At 36.0% G+C, this 22,745-nt stretch overlaps 1 protein-coding gene across 1 annotated transcript in view; it reads right to left on the reverse strand.

Moving 5' to 3' along the window:
- The window catches only part of LOC140160517 (rho GTPase-activating protein 7-like), a 176,099-nt gene that overhangs the window by 39,667 nt on the left and 113,687 nt on the right, over nucleotides 1-22,745 (reverse strand). Inside the window, exons 4-5 of the mRNA XM_072183753.1 lie at nucleotides 21,734-21,794; nucleotides 4,547-6,209 (exon numbers count right to left, since the gene is read on the reverse strand). Coding sequence (XP_072039854.1) covers nucleotides 4,547-6,209; nucleotides 21,734-21,794 — 1,724 coding nt within the window. The remainder of the gene's footprint in view (nucleotides 1-4,546; nucleotides 6,210-21,733; nucleotides 21,795-22,745) is intronic.

The following is a 22,745-nucleotide window of genomic DNA, read 5'->3' on the forward strand; positions in this document are numbered from 1 at the left end:
ATGTGAATGCATGCATTTGTAACATCAACAAATTCGCACAAACTGTTAGTTTATCTAACCCACCGGCAAAATTCTGCCCGACCGACATACCGGCCGGCGTTTTAATCAATCGCTCAATTCAAGTCAAACATGCGCTGCTTTTCTTTTCACAAAAAAAGTAAAACATCAAAATCAGATTTGGACAAAATTGCAACTTGTATAATATTGCACAAAACTGGATCACTTCCAAGTTTTCTCTTGTAAACTAAAATTGCATTTCAGATTTGCCATATTGAAATCTCCTTTTTCAATAATCGCTTTCTAAGATTATTTACTTTCTTGCCAGAGGGGCAAACAAAAAATCTCACATCTTGGCTTACTTTAAGAGTCAATTATGCATGGTTTGATTCCCTTTAGAGAAGTAAGAATGGTGCGCTACCTGGCACGTTCACCATGTAAATCTATTTCCAAGCCTATTTATGCTATAGGCCAGTACCTGGTATGTCTGCAGCCTTCTACTCCCATTGTGCCCCAATGTGTTTAGCTAAGAGTTTCTTGAGTGGTCTACTGTTGCTCTTATATGTTGAGCGTACTTGACTAAAAAGGCCTGCCAAGCTACCTTCTAGCTATGTACAAGAGGAAAGAAAAGAGCAATTTTGAAGGGCAAATATTCTATAAGTCTAAACATTGCACCGGAAGTACCCTGGTGAAAGTTTGTGTGTGATATTTTCAAAGAAGATTACCATGTAACGTTTTCATGTAATGTGTGTACTGCATGATTTTAAATTTACAATTTACTATGAAGACACCTTGAAATCGCCACGGCCTTCCATTTCATTCTTCAAGATACTTCAAAACATGCTACTTAATCCGCAACCTCTGATCAATTAAACCGAAGATACTATCTCCAAGTCATAATGGCTACTTTCAAATAGGCAATCCAACACCGACTGACATCAAACTTGACTTTATCTGTATATTCAAACCATGCTTTTATAGCAATACAATTGCAATTTGTATCACGTACACATGCAATATAAGCAAACAGCCGCTGAATAACTATTTTGGAAATCAGTATATAATTGAGAGGGCAGTGACATAACAGATTTAATTTCAAATTTTGTATACATCTAGAAGTGCTGCAATTGAATCCCACCATATCCCATTCATTTTACAACAGGCAATATGTTACTTCGCTGGTTTCCAGTTTACCACCACACCCACTATTCACTGTACTTACCAGGTATACAAAGAGCTGCAACACAACTGGAACTAACTAAGTATGGACCCCTAGGGTTACAGGTAAAGAAAGCAATCCTTGTCTCGGATACTTTCGGATAGTACGTGCCAATATTAACAATAAGTGTCAAATTTGCCTACTGTTGCATTCTCATTTCCACTGCCAAATTGACCCAAATATAAGCAACTACATAGGGCTGTCATACTTTCGCTACCATCACAAACACTATACAGAGGGAAGGGTACTACTGCTAAAAGAATGTCAGCCTTGGGTGAAACAAGCTAGCAATTTCCTATAGGACACCAGAGGAGACTACTAATCAAGAAAACTCTGTGACAAATCACACTTCTGTCAGAGCCAATGACCTCTGGGAGGATCTCCTACAAGAAGATTGCCAGATAGTAACGAGAGTGTACCGGAGTTCACGTACAGCGAGCAAACTATTTTTAATGAGCGAAGATTCACCTATAATAATAACCAGATGTCGTTATTTTCTAGATTAGGGAAAGAGAGATGAAACCCTCAGGGGTAATTAATTCACCCTGATCATTGCTTGTTACAATACATGGTGAAATTGCATTATGAAATGACTCAGCTAACGAGTCAGTCAGCCAAGCAGGCCAAACAGACCCTGTATTATCAACTCAGATGGGTTCCTATAGGATGCGAGTTAATTAGTAAACATTTGTTTTGATCAAATTGCCATTTTTAGATCAGTTTCCTGAATTAATTAAAGATGGTAACAATTAACTGAACTGAATTGATACCAGGACTGCTCACATGTATGACCACACATGATAGTCCAGACACTAATTGCAATGATTGTTAAGTATTCTCATATTAAAATAAGTAGAACAGGAATCAAGTTCTGTTCTAAGAAAGACAATTTAATGTTCTTCTTGGAAGGAACAAAGTCTGTGACATTTGATCTATTTTCTCCATTTGCTACCAAATGTTCTAGATTAAATTGCAAATTTGATTGTCTTACATTACACAGCCATTTGTTACACAAAAAGGTACATTGTATAAAATGCAGACTACTAAATATTCTCAAGCCTATTCCCACAATAAATTTGGCTGAATTGAATTTTGTTTAAATTGAGCGAAAAATTCCCTCATTGTATATCAATTTGATTTTTTATTGGTTGTTTGGCAGACAATATTATTATGACCCCATTGCAGAATGTTTTGATTTGATCTGAAAACTGCAAAACATACCTCACAAATGAGACCTTGGCGAATATTTTGCAGCAAAAAATTGACTCCAAAAAACATCTTGCAGACGCTGCCATCTGGCAATTGTTAACTGTTGCGCTAAAATATAACATGACATACCGATGCTACAGTATGTAAATGAGAACGGGAAAGAATGTGAACTTAGAGGGCATGATACATCCTAAACTGAAAATCCTTCATCTCTAGTCTTTACATACTATGTAAATGTAAAGGGACATGATAAATCCTAACCTGGGAATCCTTTGCCTTTGGTTTAACATACTCAATGTTGCACAGCTGTAAAGTGCCAATATTTGCGTGTAGGCCTAAACATTTTTCACACTTTACCTATTTTGAACTGCTTCGTTTGTTTTTAAATTTGCGACTTTTTGCATTTTGTACACAGACCTATGCAGTAAGCAACATATTTGCTTTTTTTTTCTGTGGTAGCTGTATTGAGTGTGAAAAGCGTGAACATTAATGATCTGCTAAAATGTCCACTTTTACAGTATTGGAAGCCCAAAAAGATCTCTATACTTCTTGAAAATATGTCTTTAGTTTAGATATTAGATTTATTTTCCAATATTTCATGCTCTGAAATTAAAACAAATTACTAATCCATGCCTAGATGTCTTAAAATCGGTGAAACTAAAAAAAAGAAAAGAGGATTAAAATGGCTTACTTTTTTAACTCCATTTTTTTGTATAATCCAGCGTAAAATTCCTGAAGGTTTTCCTCTATTTGTTTTCTGTAAGGTTGCTAGGGTCTAAGTGTAAATCCAGGTTGACAGGTACAAACCCTACAATACCATGTAACAAGGACCCAGCTGCACCCTGCCCTTAAGGGCACATAGCTATTATTACAAAGTTCACTTAAGTGCATACAGTTTATGTCCCATGTTTTAAGTTTGTAATAACCCATCCACCTATGGTGTTTACTCTCTATATTGTTTGCCTGTTTGTTTTAAAATGGGGTCCATGTTTCAATTTCCTATCCAATATTGAAGAAAAACATTGAGTGAAAAAAGGTTAAATTTGAACAATATTGATGACCAGCCGATCAAAATGAGGGAGGGACCAAGAGAGTGGGTTCAGGACCGGCCAGTTCAGGACCATGGGGTTGGGTAGTCTCTCTCTCTCTCTCTCTAAAAACAATTGTTGGGGGAAGATGCACCTTTGGAGATACACTGGAGTAATGTTTCCAAAGGATTTTCAGTTTGGGCTAATCTGGCAATGTTGCCCCAAAATGGGCCCAATGACCCATAACAAGTTCAAACTTCTTATTATTGACTTTACTTTTTCTCAAATTCTTCGGGCCAATTCTCATCTTCTTGAGCCAATTGGCAGAATATGGCCTTAAAGAAAGAGCACTACATTGGGGGATGACCCGAGAATTAGCTACTGCAATAAGATCTTAGAAATCTATGACGTACAGCTGACAATGAATGAATCCAGGAATCCGATATGATCAACTAGTCTCATCAGTACACTTGATCTTCCTTCATATTTGTGGGTTAATGACACCTGGAGTTATCTAGTCAATGTCTTCCTCCTAATTCATCCCAACATCACTGAGCTGCCATTGCATTAGTATTCCCCTTCCCCAAGTTCACTGCCCTTGTTGATGAACCTTGTACAAGACCAACAGAGTCAATACCAAGTTTCTTGTCACATTTTGTTTGGTGAGGAGCGGGCCAACTATTTCATTATGAATTATCAGATGAAATTTGATTATAGAACTATTCTGACAAATTATTTTATTGAAAATAATGAACTTCTTGGCAAAACTCACAACTTTAAATTGCACAGGTGACTATTGTGACAACAAGATACATGATACTTGATTTTTATTGGTCTTATGATCATCCTCTAGTTTCATCATCTGAGAATATGAACATTGCAATATGTGATCACATTAGGACACTTATTACATACAGCTTGTAGATTAATGAACTAACTCATCCCCCTATAGCATGCAAAGTTCAGTAACATGCACTTACCTGTGTGCAGGTGCTTTATGGATGAGATCCCAAAGCACAAAGGTCAGATCATAATAGTTACACATTATACACAGGTCAGTGAACTGACACTGACTGAGTCTGCATGTACTCACCTCTTCTATAATTCTCCGTCATTTCATGGATGCTTTCATTGATGCCATTTAAAAGTTGCTCCAACTCTGCACTTAGGTCGGTAACCTCCGCATCCAGCTCTGGGTCATCGAGCCCTGATTCCGACATACATGTATCCCTATACTTCAACGGCCTTGTATCCGGTAAACTGTTGCTCCTTGTTCTCTTCCTTTGAACAGGAAAAACTTCAAAGTCCTCAAAGTCCGCCTCAGGCACTTCTAACTTTTCAGATTGTAATAACCTATTGATATTAATTAAAATATCCTTCTTTTCGGATTCAAACTCTCTATGTGTCAGTTTTTTTGGTGTTTTAGGAGTGCTTGATGCAAGGTTGGCATTATCTGAATGTCTGTGTGTTGGCGTCCTATTTGTAGGGGTGGTATTATCGGTTGGAGTACTTGTACCTTGATGCCCAATGTTCTTCAGATTCTGAATCTGTCGCATAAACTCACTTTCGGCAAACTCTGTGTCCGAAGATAACAAATGTTCAAAACTGGAATGCAATGCACGAGGCATGTTGTCAAAGACGTCGTTAGGAGTCATAGGAACATCAGTGCTACTCGGACTGAGGAGTTCATCCGTCGATTTCCAACCACCACCACCCCGGCTGTCCTGGCAAGAGTCACTGCTGCAACTGCAGCTACAAGTACCCGTACTACCGCAAGAACCTCTACACAACCCGTGTAATCGCATTCCGATCACCTCAGGTGATCTATTACCCATAGTCCTCCTTTCCAACAAGTTATCGTTTGATTTCTTCTCCTCATTGTTATTATCCAAATCGGAGAAGCTTAATTTGTCTGCTACCAAATTCAGATGGTAGTCTTCTAATTCTTTCAAGAATTCAAACTCATAATCAAACTCCTTACGATGTGTAACAGGTGAGTTAGGCTCGGAGAAAACCCGACCCATTCGTTTGCTGAAGTCCTTTTTCTCTCCGGTATTGGAGCGTTTTCTCATTGGAGGCGGTGTCATAATCACTGCATCTGGGTTAGTGTTCTCATTTAGTTCTGGTCTTAATATATCAACACAATTGAACAGTTCAATTTGCTGTTGAATTCGACTGTCATCAGTCACAATGGGTCCGCTAATAGTAACAGGTTCTTTCTCTTGTTTGTTTTTTCTTCGAAAACTATTCCCCCTCTTTCCCTTGAAACTGTCTAATCTTTTCAACAGATTCTTGGCTCCTTTCATGCGGTCACGCGAGCCATTCGAAAAATTAATGTCTGTACCCGTTGTTTTCTTCACTAAAACTGGTGAAGAAATTTCAATAATAGCTTTCCTAGGTTTGGTCTCCATTTTCGGAATCACAGATTCTGAAGTCCTGTTATTAGATTCAATAATCTCCCCTACATCTGTAGTAGCAGGTCGTCGACCATATTTCTTGTGGACTACAGCGGGGCTATCAAAACTACTCGTACTCGTGTATCCTTCGTTATCGGTAGTTGTGATACTCTCCCGACTGCTGCTGTGCAACCTTACTGTTGTGTGGGTTAGCGTCGGTGAGCTTTCTTGGGAGTGAGGTTCGGTGCCGTCGTGCGATAGATCGTCACTTGGCAGTCTACGAGACCATCTACGACAGCTGCGTTGATACTTCCAGTTGTTGCTAATTGCACACTGGTCTTCCTCATCAGAGTCATCAGCCTGCATAAGAAAAACAAAATAAAAATGTTGTTAAAATTTTATTGAAGTCTTGAAATATTGACGTCGCTGGGCAGGATAAACCTCATAATGTGCACTATCACTGCTACTCATTTGGAAAATAGTTATGTGATATTGTTAAATTTAACAAAAAATATTGCCAATTTGCAGGGTTCACAAAAACATGGCATAGTTAAATGCTCAAGACATATAGCAACTCCCTACATAGATAACTCGCATTTCTCCAACTCGTCTATATTTAACTCGTAGTTTACCTGTTCTTTATATAGCCACAGCCATGCTTGTTGCAAACAGATCACTAATTCGTATTACCCGATCCCAGCATGATGATGTTACATTATAAGCTTGCTAATTACACAAGATTATTGTATTATGTGGGTTACCGCATAATGTCACGCTCTGATTATTAGTTCTTTGAGTAAAAACGATGCAACTACAAGATGAAGTTCACACATGGATTTCCACAAAGATGCAAATTTTATTATTTATGGATGATGATATAATCATGTTGTACTACTGAAAGCTGCACATGCAGTCTCATGAAAAAATAATTCCTGTGTGCATTGCTATAAATAGGTAAGGGCCTGTATCAAATCCCAGTAACTGCAATCCTTCTATTTTTCATTCTGTCCATCCATATGAATTGAAATTATTTTGTTAAGCTCCTTCAATTGAAATTATTTTGTCAAGCCATTCATATGTATAATCCTGGCTCCCTGTCAAAACAAAATTCTTCACTAATTATTTTTGATACAGTTGAAAGAAACGGGCTTGTGCTGGAAAAACACAAGACCTCAATCACCTCATCACTTCTTGTCCTTTACCGATATTAAGTAAATTTCAGACGTACATGCACTGAACTCGATAAACACTGAATTCCGGGACTGAATTGAAACAACAAACTCAAAGCCTGCATTCTAATCCCCTTCATTCCTCACGGAATCTCTGCGGTAAATCTCCAATGATTCCTCCAGGAATTCAACTAGCAATCTAATCCAGGGAATCTGTTCTACTATTGCTATAGATGCCCATAGGAAGCATGTATGGACAGTCGTAAGGGGCTCACTATGGGTCAGCACTACATGTACGATAACCATCATGATGAAAAAACTTATGTTTATTATATTTTGCAACTTGCTATTTTTTCCAAGTGAACATAGGTTAAAATATGGTTGGAGCAACACCTAAAGCTACAATCTGTCACTATGTATGCCTATATGTAGTATAAGAAGACCAGAAATAAGTGGAAATCCTTCGCCACACCTCACTGACGTTCTGAAAAGCGATAAGCCTAATCCTAAATAGCTAAGGTGTAATGCACATCGTGGCTACGATATCACTGGGTGCTGGGACAGTATTTTGAGTGAGCCTGCTTTTTACATTCAGAGGGCATACCTACATGTAAAACCCTCAATACTAAAATAGGGCCTGTTTTCTGGTATTATACTAGTTTCAATGATATTTTCTCCATGTAAAATCTACAACGTGGTGGAAAGTTGCTATCATGACACTGTATGGTAAAGACTGAACATTATTCATAACATCATGACTAGACCGGGGACTAGACTATATTTGAGCTAAAGTATAATACACTCACAAAATAACAGAGTTTCTCCCAATCTAGTGTGTACGTATAAAATGCATCAAATTTCAAAACCTACAAATTTGGCTTACAATTAATAAAAGAACACTAGGCCCTATCATTTTTTTCTAACATGAATGATTGAACTCTGAATATTGCACGACAAGACATGTACGCTAGTGCACGTTAACTTGACGTCACTATCAGCAAGTCTTGCGATAAACCACATCAATTTATTTACTCTAGGACTATGCAAATATTAGTTACTGATAAACTATAACCCATCCAGGCCTTTAGCTTACTGCTGCCCAACTGGACTGACCGCTGCTCTTCAACAACATATATTTGTTCACATCTGGGGTGCCATGGTTTATTAGGTAAACTTTTTGTTTTAGGTAAACTTTTTGTTTTGAGAGACTTCACACTTTTCGTGTCAACTTATCTCTACTTTTTGTCCGTAACTACACTGACAACTTTATAGGCACTATAAAAAGTACTAAGCACTCAGTGACATCGGACATCCGCAGATAGATATTGCGATAGTGTGAATGCCCTATATAGATTCTACCTTGCGCAAAGTGACTTTTTGTCAATTTTCAACCTTGTACAAAAATAAAGGCTTTTTAAATACCATCAATAATGTAGGGCGACATATTCAATATTGTTTTTAGTTAACTTTGAAGGTAAACAGTATATCCTATGTTTAGTACAAATAGTACAATTTCTTTCACAAGCTGAAGCAAATATTATTTTATATAATAAAACAAATTGGTTTATATCTTAGCCTTGATTACTTGATTGAATGGCACTATTGGGTTGTTAATGACTGACTTACATGGTTGGGAGGTCACTCCTTTAAGGTGGTTCTGGACCCATTTTGGAAGTGCTCTATTTATATTTTAAACATATTAATTGAGTAGGGCAGAGAACACTGATCCATATGCATTTTGTTTGAAGCTAATCGGACATACGGTTTTCATAATACATACATTTTAAATGTCTTTGTATTGTATTGTTTTTATCAATAATCAATACAGTTAATGAGCTAATATGACTTGAAAGTGCTCATTAATATGTAATTTTGCCAATATTTTTAAAATCCAATGCATAAATGTTCATAACATTTTTATTTAACAGAATATTGGTTTCAAACTTGGTCAAAGTGTTCCTAATGACTTCCAGATAATTTATGCATAATTAATGAGCTAGCCACCTAATTTGCATAATTAATTAGCATTTATGCAAATTAGCTCATTAATTATGCAAATATGCAAATGAGGGGGCGGCTTCACTATATAATACATTAGAACATATTAGAAACACTTTGACCAAGTTTCAGGGCAAAAGTATGCAAAATAAAAGTACCATGAACATTTATGCATTGATTTTTAGCAAAATATTGGCAAAAATTACATATTAATGAGCCTTTACAGTCCTTTTAGCTCATTAACTATATTGATTATTGATAAAACAATAAGATACAAAGAAAATATAATTTGATGTAGTATAGAAACCGTATGTCCGATTTGCTTCAAACAAAAGGCATATTGATCAGTGTACTTTACCCTACTCAATTAATCTGTTTAAAACATGCTCAAAGCATTTCCTTATTTCTAGAAAATGCATCCAATACCACCTTAATCTATCATTTTCTTTAACCCCTAGCATTACATTTTTTCACCCAGTTACCATTTTCATTAACCCCTTGTTTAATACATTTAGTCACCCAATGACCTCTTGGCATTTTCTTTTATTCACATAACAATGAAATTTATATTGTCCCATTTTGAAGAGGAAGCACGCCATAGCAGTTCCTCTGGGATGAACCAAACCTGCCTGGTTATCAAATTAATCAGTGACAGTGCTTGCACCCGTATTTTTTTTTTTACTGGGGAGGAAGAGTTCTGATGGGGGGCATTCCCCCTCCATGGCATTCACAAGTTGCAGCAATATGCATGTGCATGGTGCACTCAATAATTTTAGTGACCTGACATCTTAATAACTACTAATATTTCAATATGTTTCTAAAATTAAATTGTTTGAATGTTTACACTTAGAATTGGTACCAGTCACTAGAGCCAGTGTTATGAATGTACACTACACTCCGTACCAGCAGCTTTAGACAAGTTCTAAACCATGAAGAATTAGCGATACGGTACTTACAACATATCGGATGTTGACATGGAGAAACACTACTGCTAGTTGACTCATGATACTGGTATTTTCTGTTATAAAATCCATTAAATGAGATAAATCCACCAAAAAGTGAAGTAAAATCCCATTAGAGAAGTGACCAAGCACACCACCTAATCATAAATATGCATGAACATGGAAAAATGTGTGTCTCTGCAACTTCTGGAGCGTGTGAGCAAAATGTTTGATTCAAATGTTCAGGATTATTACCAAACGGACAAGCTGTTATCCTGACACTATCTGACAGTGGTATCAAAACACTACCACTGGTTGTACGCCTTAGTATTCAACATGTTCAATACCATGCTTTCCTGTATCCCATCATCTTATCACAAAACAGAAGTCCTTGATTTGGGAAAAATGTTCCTCTCCGCAAACTCTCAAACTAAAATGAGCAAATGTAGCTAAAACATTCAACATTTAATACCAAGAAGCCATAATATGCAACATCATCATGGGTCTGTGCACGGACAATAACTGATAATACCACAACACAAAATGTTTTCCTGCGATGCAGTGAACCATCCTTTTGTCACCAAAAACAGCAGACCTTGATTTCGGCAGGAAATTGTGGGTTTCTGGTTCGACATAGATATTTCCTCTTAAACATTTACCTAATAACCTCATGAGTAAGTAAGCTGGTCATCAGGCAGGTGAATGTTATTTTCCGAACATGGTCAAAATGCATCTGTAGAAAAATATTCACATTGAATAGATGACTTCATCCTCAAATGGTCCTTTTCATCATTACGTGGGAAACAAATTAGTCCTTGATAGCGAATAAATATACCACCGATCAATACTGAAGATTTTAAGATGACATCAATACTTTAAATGATCTTGTTCAGTAGAGTGGCAAAATCTGAGAAGATATATGGATTTTTGATTCCAAAGAAAGGCTAAATCTGACAGATACCATGCATGAGACAAGATACAATCAAGAAAACAATACAACTAGTAGTAAACTGACACTTCCTATTTTCCTCACCAAAAAGCATCCGTTTCCTCCAGTGGAAGACATCAAAATTGACAACAATTCCTCATGCACTTGTGAAAATTATATTTGGCGCACACAAATTTGCAATGCTGTATTACAATTAGTCAATTTAGGAATTACTGAGCCAAAATTGGGCCAATTTTGGGAGAAAATGGTTCATTTGGCGCACCAAAATTCCAGAGAGAGTAAATATGGTAAACACTGGTTACCACCCCACCCTCCTGCCCTGATAGGCCTACATGTATACGTGTACAAGTAATTAATAATATTTGCCCGTTGTATTCATATTTTTTTATTACATAATTGTCCACGAAAAACATTACTTTATTTCCAAACTTGAATAGACCTGGTTTACAGTACATCATATGACAATTTCAATCAATATGACAATACATCAATGTACTAATTCCTATAACATGTGTTGTTTACCATCAATGTGATCACATGAATTGTAAAGTACTTTAACTCATTTACGTTTTTTCCCTATTTCACGTATCAGGAAGTTATTCAGTGTCTGCGGTAGGTCGCTCACCGAAGGAATGACTGTGATCGCGGTTCATAAGACCTAATTGCGGCTCATAAGAGTCATTTTTCAACAACTTCCTATTGGCAATTTCAATTTTGTTTCAACTCATTTTTCAATTAAACATGAAACAAACAAGAAATGATGATCTGGAAATCAGTCATCTTTTGACAAAAACAAACGAGAAAATGATGATCTAAAAATCACTTTTCCTTTGTTTAACTCAGACTGATAACAATCATGACATAGCTATCTATTGTAAGACTGATTTACTTTCTTCTCCAAAAAATCCACAAAGCTTGATACATTTTCTTCACAGGCAAATTACAAGATATGAAACTTCCCCTATAATAGAATGTATGCAATAAACCAAAAAAAAAGTTACAAATTCTGAGATTTTTTTTTCAAAGCTGGATAAAGCTGTACATTTTAATTACTTTTGCTTCTATTGAACAGCTAGCAATGCATATTAATTCAATATGTCCCTGGCTGTTCAATAGAAGCAACAGTAATCAAAATGTACAACTTTATCCAGCTTTGAAAAAAAATCCCAGAATGTTTAACTTCTTTAAAAAAATTTTTTTAGTAGCAGTATTTCTCTGGTTCCAACCTTCAATGTAACAAGTAATGACAGAGGGACAGGTCCTCTAGATGGATTCCACAACCAGGTCTATGACCCATGACCCATTTTATTGTATTATCATGTGAATTGCCTTATGGAAGACAGAATTTTATTGAAATGAGGAATACTCTGTCATGAGTGCCGTCATATTGCATCACAGATATTGAAAATCTGTGATTGCATACACTCTATATCAAAATGTCTGTTTCAGAACCATTGCAAGTACTAAATCCAATTCATATCTTCATAGGCTGACCATAATTTCACTACATTACTAATTTGAAAAAAAAGGCAAGGGGAAAAAAGAGAAAAGAAACCAACAACGAGAAGACATATCTGGAAATTTGGAATCATGCATATTCCGTTCAAACTGAAACCGTTAGTGGAGGTCCTTAGAACGAGTCTCAAGTAGTGTTGATTTTACATTACCATCCACTGAAGGAATTGGTTCAATTTGACTTAAGGATTAGACCCCCACAAGAGCCCTATACTTGAGCCATGGTGCTATTGTATGGCAATACTTGAGGCCCCTTACTTCATATTTGTTTGCATCTGTTTTCTGTTTGTTTTGGTCATTTCTATGTATAACGGCCAACTAAATTTAGCGCAACAAATAATGAACAATTCAATTCAATGCATGCAATCTGCATTGGGTAAACTGACATGGGCAACCTTCTGAATCAACCAATCTCTAGATTTGAAGCAATAAAGACATGATGTACGATCTTTGTTAAAACCTGATGTTTTGGCCTATTTGTAATGTTTGTCTCAACTTACAACTAAATAGAATCAGCCAAAGTTGTAGTGTTTGCCTGTTTGTAGGTCAACAGAGCAATTTTGAATGTCGTTTTCAAACATTAAGTTCCCCGCAGAACGTCATGTTAAATGGCCAAAATAGTCAGTGGGGTTTCTTTCACCTAACCTTACTATTCTGCCCTTTCCTGGACAGAAACCTTTCATTTCCTGGATGTTGTGTCATATTTTCCCTGTTTTTAATTATTTCCTAACAGCATTTGGAGTAAAGAATATCAAAATTAAAATTTGATAGAAATCATACATCATGGCTTTACTAAAATCGCCCTGAATCCAAATTCCACTGTCTATTTAGATTTACCTCAGAATCACTGATTTAATTTACATTTTGCTGCTCATTTCATTTCAAAAGGGGAACCTCTTATGATGAAGTGACTAAATGGTTAAATTATTTTATTATGCAGAGTGGCCTCTAGAAGCCACAATCCAAGACAAGTAGTAATACTTTGAAAAGCAAACTCTACTGGAGAACCAGATAATGAATTCAAATGCAATCAAAACATTTCCATAGAAATTATGTGACTCAAAAGGACCACCTGAAAATCACCATGTTTACTGACTTTCTACCACACATATAACTCATCAACAACAAACTAGAAAATCATACATAGAATAAAGAAGGGCACGTCACACATTGAATAGTGCAGTCATACATTGAATAGTGCCGATTATTTCTTTTCAGAGTTAGAAAAAAGAAGTACAAATTGAACAAAGGAAGAGACAACACATTTGAATGGTGAGTTGGTGACAAATGTTTTCTTTTCTTTTTCTGTTCAAAGAAACAAAGAAAAACAAAGAAACGATAAGGTAGAGAAGTATAAAAGATGAGTGTAATGACACAAAGGTCACCAAAAGCTCTGTTTGGATTTCACAACTTTTCAGTCAGAACAACAGAAAATGTGTGAAATGCATCACCAAACTTTACAAAGTGCATTACAAAAATGGTTGATAATCTTGCTCTAGTATTACAATGGACTCATCTTTCCCCACCAGCTATCTCAAAAAAAAAAAAAAGTTTCCTTCGTTCTCAGGTCAATGAACGATAACTGAATTGTAATGTTTTCTTTGCGTCCTTGCTGCAAGACATCTCAACAAGGATGAAGGATGATGCAGGGCCTACTTGTACAGAACACCTTGTGAAGTGATCATGAAATAGTTATCTACACAGGGGGTGAGATGTTACTCCCAGTTGACCCTCTACAAATTGCCTTGAGTTTAATAGTTGGACTTGGCTTTATATTAGGATTTCACTGACCCTAACAGCCCTCCATAGATTTCATTGAGTTTGCCTTGGCTTATTGGGCTGCCACTGACCCTTGTAGTATTCCTTAGTTTGCACTGAGTTGGCCTTTGCTATATTGGGATACCACTGACCCTCACAGCCCTCCGTAGATTGATTGAGTTAGCCTTAGCTTATTGGGATATCGCTGACCCTTATAGTACCCCATAGATTGGTGAAATTTTGGTTGACTATTTTGGGATTGCATCGATCCATGCAGCCCTGTATATTTCAGTGGAGGTGTTGGTATAGGTGTTGAAAGAAATGCAGGTATAACATTGACAATGAATTTGGTGTGCCAATTGAGGTATCCTCTCTACAAAACCTAACCAAAGTATTCTAGCCACTTCGACCTAAACCATCTGTGGTTTTAGTATCCAACCTCACACCCACAAAAGCTTACACTACTAGTAAACTGCTGACTTCTACAAGGTTGTGGGAGTTATTTTCTATGGAATTTCATACTTTATTTCATACTTGATTTGTGGCATTTTGAAATGGTAATAAAACATTTTCATAAACTGTGACCTGATCGTAAATCAGGCAACAAATGTTAAAATGTTACAATTGAAGAAAGAGGTATGTTTTTTACATGAAAAAACAACATCAATATTTCAAGAGTTATATTAGTCAAATACACAAAATGTTAGTTTCGTTCGTGACCTCCACGAAATGTTCAAACAAAAAAGAATTGGCAGAAAAACACTCATCCTCCACTCGTAAATCCAATCCATCTCATTTTCTTAAAATAAGCAATTTATGTTTCTAATAATATGTACTACACCCACACTTCAAATTTGTTATTTTCTGTCTCGTAAAATAATCTCTTTTAAATTAACAAGCCAACCTGACATTTATACAAAAAAAATTACCCAATGTCTGGTGGTGCCCTAGAGAAACATAGTCCTTGTTTCAACAGCATGTATATCCTCTGAAGCTGCCATCATGGGGAGAATTTCCGGCACGTCTACACATCATTTTCATAACATTTATGATTTCTGACTCACTCTCTATACCCAGACAGTACTTTGACGTTATTAGCCCTTCTAACATTGCGATAGTTTCCACTTGGATAAATCTACGCATGAAAAGCTTACACCATTTCATGGAATTCCCTAAGCTTACGTCCGCTATTTTAACAGCGCTATTTTAACAGCCTAGTTTCGGTGCATAACTAGATTCAATTGGCAATTTGAATTCTCAAGTTCAACATGTAATCCTAACCCCTTTTTGGTTTACCGAGATCCATAACTTAATTTGTTAAATCAACACTTTGTAGAGTATGGCCATCTTTATGTTCCCACTTAGACTGGTCCACATGCATGGTCAAGTTGAGGCATTTTCTAGTTTCCTCCACAGGCTTCAAAGTAGAATGCTTCCTGAGTACAAGACATGTGATTCCCTGTGGAAAGACTAGACATCTGGACCTTAATAACCATGAACTTCATAATAGTGTGCTCCTAGGGATGTGGGGGAATGACCTTGTATATGTACTAATGTAATACACACCAAAAGATTGTCTACTGAAATTCAAATTCCACAGAGTTTTCATCCTTGATATAGGCCTAGATGGAAAAGGTGACCAAACCAGAACCCCCCCCCCCCCTGAAAATTTGTCATTGTGCTTCCATCCAAGGATGCAGTTTTGTAGAGCAATTTATGTAACTTTTGCACAACTAAAAATTAGTTGTGACTTTTCTTACTAGTTGCCCATTGCCCCCCCCCCCCCCACCCGTGTAAAATTATGACATTTTGTGCAGGCTTGGATATATTTGCGATTAAAAATAATATAATATTAATAAGGGGCATCATTAGTGACCTAGAGGTCAGCTAAATATTATTACTCTAAAAACCTACAGCAGACCAGGAGCCATTGTCATTCTCAATGAAACCCAATGACAATATTTAATTTAATTTTAAATGAAGAATTTAAATAGTCATTTAATCTTGTAAGTTCAACTGGCATGGTTGATTACTGGACTTGGTGGAACCAGATATCTAGTGAAGGAACTTACAACTGTATACAGTTTTAGGGGGCCAGAAGGAACTTACAACTGTATACAGTTTTAGGGGGCCAGAAGGAACTTACAACTGTATACAGTTTTAGGGGGCCAGAAGGAACTTACAAGTTACAACTGTATACAGTTTTAGGGGCGAGGTCTGATAGAATGTCAAACCCAGATGTACAACTAGAAAAAGTTGAAAACCAGCCAATAAGGCAACTTATGTTAGTACCATGGCAACGTATCATTGATTCTGAACTACAGTATTACTAGTATAAACATGTTATAGAGGGTTTGTTCACCAATATCTCTGATCTGTGCCTGTGGTACATTAATTTGTGCCAACATTTTCCACATCTCATTGCCAAAAAAGTTTATGATGGGGATTGTACACAGAGATGAAAGATGTCTACAACTCATTTGCCAACATCTCGCATGTGCTATAAAGTTGTCTTCACATAATGTTTAGAGCTCATGGATCACATTTGGAAAGATTGATCATCTCAAAAAGGTCATGAACTTTATATTATTTCATTAGGCCTATCTCCATATCAAAAAGATCATACAGTTTATGATATTATTTCTACTATTTGAATTTCTTTTGGCCTATAGATATGTCAATGGGTTGGTGACATATTCATTGCTCTTAATAATAAACATTTCATAGAGTTTTGAAAATAAACAATGCAAAATCATAATAACATGGAAGAGGAGTAATCTCCCCTGCATGTTTGGGAAAATTTGGCTAAAACAAACTGAGAACCCTGGATAACTAGCTCCCAAGGTATATGAATGAACCAGAGTTGCCAGATTTCCATACAAATGAGCAAAATTTCTTCTTTATGCTTAGCTTTCTGCAATAAAAGCCATGTATGATTTGCTGATTTCAATCAAATTTTTAATTTTGTTATTCTTTAACAAAATGCTGGGAAAAAAAGTTGGACAAAGGCTCTCCATAACGACAGTCTTTGGGGGAAAATTTTGGCATCTGCTTGAGAAATCACCACTTGGGCCCAAAAGTTGTAGAATAAGCAACACTCCGTACAAGTAACAATCCAAGTGGAATTTAAGTGTGGGAACTCCTCCTGATATTTATCTAATTGGTATGATAGGAGACACAACCAAAGACAACCAACTATGGATGGGTCATAAGGGCATGGCGGTGAATTGGCCGATTATAAAATTCTGTCATATTGATCATGATAGCTAGGCCTGAGGAGGGAGGAGAGTGGCTTTTGAGCAGCATCGCTGGACATACTGTCTAGGAGACGGCATTTTGTGTCAACATTGTGGCCTAGAAATCCAATGGGATACCCTGAGTGAATGACTCCAGGAGTGTTGCGCATAATTTTTTTCTTCATATAGTAGCATTTTTGAGCTATGCTCTTCCATGCACATATGCCTACATTGTGATCTTATGCAGCAGTATGAAAACCAGTATTTCAGATGCAGGGTTTACAACTTTACAAGGTACGTACATTTTGTGCCTAGATATCCATAACACACCTTGATGAAGTGAACACAAAATGACCTAGTCAAAAATTAAACCCTATCTAAAAATTTGGCATCCCTACAAAAGTTTAATCAGCTTTAACAATTTCTTTACAACAGATGACACATTTTGATTGTGATTACACTGTAAGAAGAATTAATGGAAACAGATGAGCCCGACAAATCCCTTGAAGAAGATTTCAATTCTGTCACCACTGATTTCACACCTATGCTTTAAGCTTTGAAAATTCTCTTTAAAATAATTATTTCTTAGCAACTTTAATAATGTAGGCAATATTCCAAATAATGAAATCACATAGTAAACAATAATGCACAAACAAAGTCCATGAAAGAAAGTGCTTTGCTCCATTGAAATCTACTCCCTGACGTCAGTGACATATTTTCAAACATTTTTTTTCCTACAACCAAAGTTGCCAAACTTATTCTGTTCAGGTTTTATTGAGCGCTGTGTTATAGGCCAAGTAGCTACCAGAATGACATAGCAAGTCATAAGATCATCATATTAATTAAGAAACAGGAAAGGTTAATGATGTTAATTACTCAACTTCACCCTGGATGTGTTAATGAGATTGGGTCTATAACACATTGGTTGTGTCAATGCGATTGGGTCAGTAAACACACTGTGGTTGGATCTAAAGCAAGGAAACAATCAATTAATACTCAAGTAATGATTGCAAGCTTCAACTTTTTAGTTTTGTTTGTTTACATACAAAATTATAAATTTAAATTACAATTTGCCATGTGGATCTGAAATGCCAACAAGATTTCTAAACCAACAAAATCGTAAATACCATCCATGTTATAGGAAATTAAAATAAACATTATTCAATCAATTAACAGATTTTCTGTACAAATTTGCATCAACATATCATTTTTTGTGTAAAATCTGCCACAAACCATAGATTTAATAAGCACAAACTGAGAGAATCCATATTCATTCAGCAAGTCTTTCAAACCCTCATGTATTGAATTTCTATCAAAATGTCACAATTTTTCATCAAATTATAAACGGATTAGGATATGGGATTGCCAAGTTTTATTTAGCTATTTTGATATGTTTTGATCCTGCATGAATCTGGCACAGTTGAAGGCATGGGATTCTAGTTTCCTATAACAGACTCATCTCCCAATGCCACAGTTCAAACCTACAGAACCCATAATGGTTACAAAAGCTGATATTTTATTCTGGGTATGCTACAAATTACCAAAGATATAATAATATTCTGAATTTGTTGCAGTATTTTTGACCTTGTGCCAGGGATATGATATTACTTAGGCCTGGGATTACCATCCCCTGATATAAAAACCACAAAGGACCCCTAACTAGGCTCAACTTCAAGTTCATGAGCATTAAATTAAACTCATTATTCCAGATGGTCAAATTATATTTAAATCAAATCATTATTGCAGTGAACTCTTGACTCCCTGGTGGCAACAGTTTGTCAACATGATCAATGCAAATGAAATTTTCATAATATTTGACACTATTTTAAAATTATCATTAATTTGCTTCACTTCATTAACTTTCAGCAAATGGGTTTCAGCCAGTGCAAAGTACGCCCACCAGGAGATGGATAATGAAAGATTCTCTTTGTTACAACTATTTATCCTGTAAATGTGATAATAATCAAAAATAATTATTGGCAAAATTTCCATATTTGTCACATATGGACCATTACTTATTCAGAGTGAAATTCTGGATAAAACATCAAATTTTATAGAAATAATGATTGAAAGCTACATGCTTGGAACTGGTATGGAACTAGGGATCTAGAGCATGGAAGAGGGTCAGAATCATTGAGTTTATGTCCATTAATAACCCTTTATATTATATTGCAGAAAGGGTAATGTTCGCATTTATGAAATTGTTCATATTTTGTCACATTTTGAGCTGCTTAGCTTGAGCGTTTAAAATTGTTAAATTTTGGCACATTTTGATGTACATGTATTCATAGAAGATAATTTTTGTTTTTATTTTCGCACTACATGTTAATTTTTAAGTGCGAAAAGCACAAAAATGAATAGTTTATGAAAATTTGTAATTTTATAGTGTGTGATAAATGTATCAATCCAAGATAGTTTGTGAGACTTGCCACCAATATTTAGCCTTAATTTTGCACCTATGTTAAATTGCAACATTGCTATAGGATATGTGGTGAAATAGACTTGGATTTAATGAATATTTATTGCAATACCTGTTACTAGCTGTCAGCAGTATTGCCACAAAACAAGGAAAATTTTCATCCATGCATTTATTCCAGTCTTGAGAAACCTCATAACACTGTCTCCCCAGCAAAATGGTCTCTCAAGACCCCAGGTCACCACGAGGCCAATGCCCTGTTTGGTTTCTCTTGCCACAGAATTAATTTTTTTGTAAAAATGATTATGAATGTGATTAAAATTGTTTTCAATTTTTGCAGCCTCAAGCTTGTAGTTCTGAACCCACTGAAGCACTTGGTGCAATGCATTTGAGAGCTTCTGTAATGATCTCAAAGTCCAATTAAAGTCATTATGTGGCATGTTTTATCCCTCCATCTAAGACAAGCTCTCCAAATACAATCCTATCACTGAATCTTTCACACTAACTTTTCGGACGCATCACGCCTTATTTTCCAACCCACAAAAGAAAGGACCGAAAGCCACACTCCCTTTTGCCTTGTTCAACATTTTTCCTTCATGGCCATTTTATTCGCTACCTTTGATCAAATTCCAAATGTATGCAAATCCGGCACAAGTAAAGGCCCATAATCCAGAATTAATGATCCATTTATAATGGATTTTTTTTCCAAAGAATCAAAATATATTATTGAATGCTGTAACATTGAAATGACTTCTTAAAACTTAATAATAATAAAGCTTTATGCTCTATACAAATGTATTATCATAAAATCTATTGCTGCTTTGTACATTTTGCTAAGCCATGTGACATTTTCCCACTGGCTCTGTATTTTCAATAGAAATGCATAGATTTTGAAGCTTAAAACTATATTTTTGTAAATTCAAAATATTTACTTGATATCTCACATGTCATACCATGCCAATTTTCTCAAGTACCTATTGTTGCTGTAGTAATAGGTTAATATAATGGTATAAATACACTCATCTGAATATTAATGTTTCATATTCAAAATTAGTTTCTCTGCATCACATTCACATGGCATGTCATGCTGTATCAAGTTCTGGGCAGTTAAAAATGCATTATTAGTATTATGGCAAACACTTATGAGATTATTTTTTTATTTCATTTCATATTTATTCAAAATAACATTGTGGCAAATAGCCAAATTGCATTACCTTTTACAATCTTAGAACATCAAAATATTTACTATTACACATAAAAGTTATCAAAATACATTATAGCAAGAAATAAGCATAAGAAACACATAAAAATATTATATTGCACATAATTAATTATGAAACCAAACCCCCTGTGCCTAATTATGTTAATTAACAGGACGTTTACAAATCAAACGCACATCCATTTATAACAATTATTATGTCCCTTCAAACATAACAGGTAAAACAATCTTGGAAATTTTGGTCACATAAAAAACAACCCAACTAAATCAATTGTTGTCAATATTTTTTTGAAATAATATATGATTAGAAGAAAAATTGGTTCATTTTTGACATACAGAAAAGGGGTCCGGTAACAAACGAACAAACAAACAAACAATAAATAAATAAAAGTATGAAAAAATACATTTATACACCTATGATTATGAAGTATGATGAATCAACTTAAGTAATTTAGATCAAGTTTTTTAAAATTTCTTATACTGTATTATTCATAGCTAGGACATTTATAAGAACCATCAGCCCAGACTATGCATGCTTGTAATAATAATATTATTATGCACACCACACAGTGATCACACATAATGACCAGTCCATGTGGCCTTGCATTGACTTTTACCCCATAGTCCACCCCAAAAAACTACACCAACCAACCAACCAACCAAACTAGGCAGGCATTACTTACCGCTCTATGAAGAGGGGTCTCAATCTTCATACTGGCACACTTGTTGAGAATACGAAGCCGTCTGCACAAAGAAAATCAAGAAAAGAAATATATTCCGGCATGTTAATCTTAACAAAATCCAGGTCACAAAAGTTTGGTAGAAATACAGATATTATATCCACAAGGTAAAATCCAAGGGCTAGTTGGTAGTACAGAGAAGCATAGCGTGTGCACAGTCCGCTTGATATTGAATGGTTGTGTGAAGGCTTTCGGTGAACTGCAAAGTTTACTCACCAGATAAGCTCTGTGCTGTGCCAATACTTCTTAACTAGGTGCTCTATCTCTCTACAGCTCAATAAGCACTGCCATTCGTTGTCAGCACATACAGGACGTGGCTAATACTTATTGGTAACCAGCCAATTAAGTTTGGTCACTGAAGTGATATTGGAGCTGGTAAAACCTTGTAGTTTTCTGCACTCTGATTGGCTGACCAATAAGTTGTTATTTTATAGGGCAAGGGTCCATGGGTTTGACCTGGTCCACTTCATTGCACTTGAGTAGTTTGTGGACTGGTCAGTTTTGCATTGCATACAGGGTCTGTGATTTTATATACATGAAGGAACACAGGACTATGATTTGAATGATTTGTGGACTGGAGAAGGCCAGTCCAAAACCGGGCCAAAACCAGTCCCAAAAGTCAGTCCATATTCTGGAATACCAAGCTCAAAAACATGATTACAACATGAGGTCACAAAGTGTATTTGTCCTAACTAGGGGTGTGATTTTCGGGTAATTTTGTGCCCGGGTACCCGGCGCATTTTTCGGGCGGGTAACAGGATTATCGGGCGGGACTCGAATTCCCGGGACTCGCTCACACCCTTAGTCCTAACGCAGTTGTCACAATTTCAATGCAAACCCTGACTGAGGAAAAGTCTTGCTTCTTTCAAATATCAGCTACTTTTTTATATGACTGTTGCGTTATTTCAAAATACTACCGCTGCAACCAAAAACTAAATGTTGGTTTTGTTTCATG

Source organism: Amphiura filiformis, chromosome 9 (assembly GCF_039555335.1).
Source record: "Amphiura filiformis chromosome 9, Afil_fr2py, whole genome shotgun sequence".
Lineage (NCBI taxonomy): Eukaryota > Metazoa > Echinodermata > Ophiuroidea > Amphilepidida > Amphiuridae > Amphiura > Amphiura filiformis.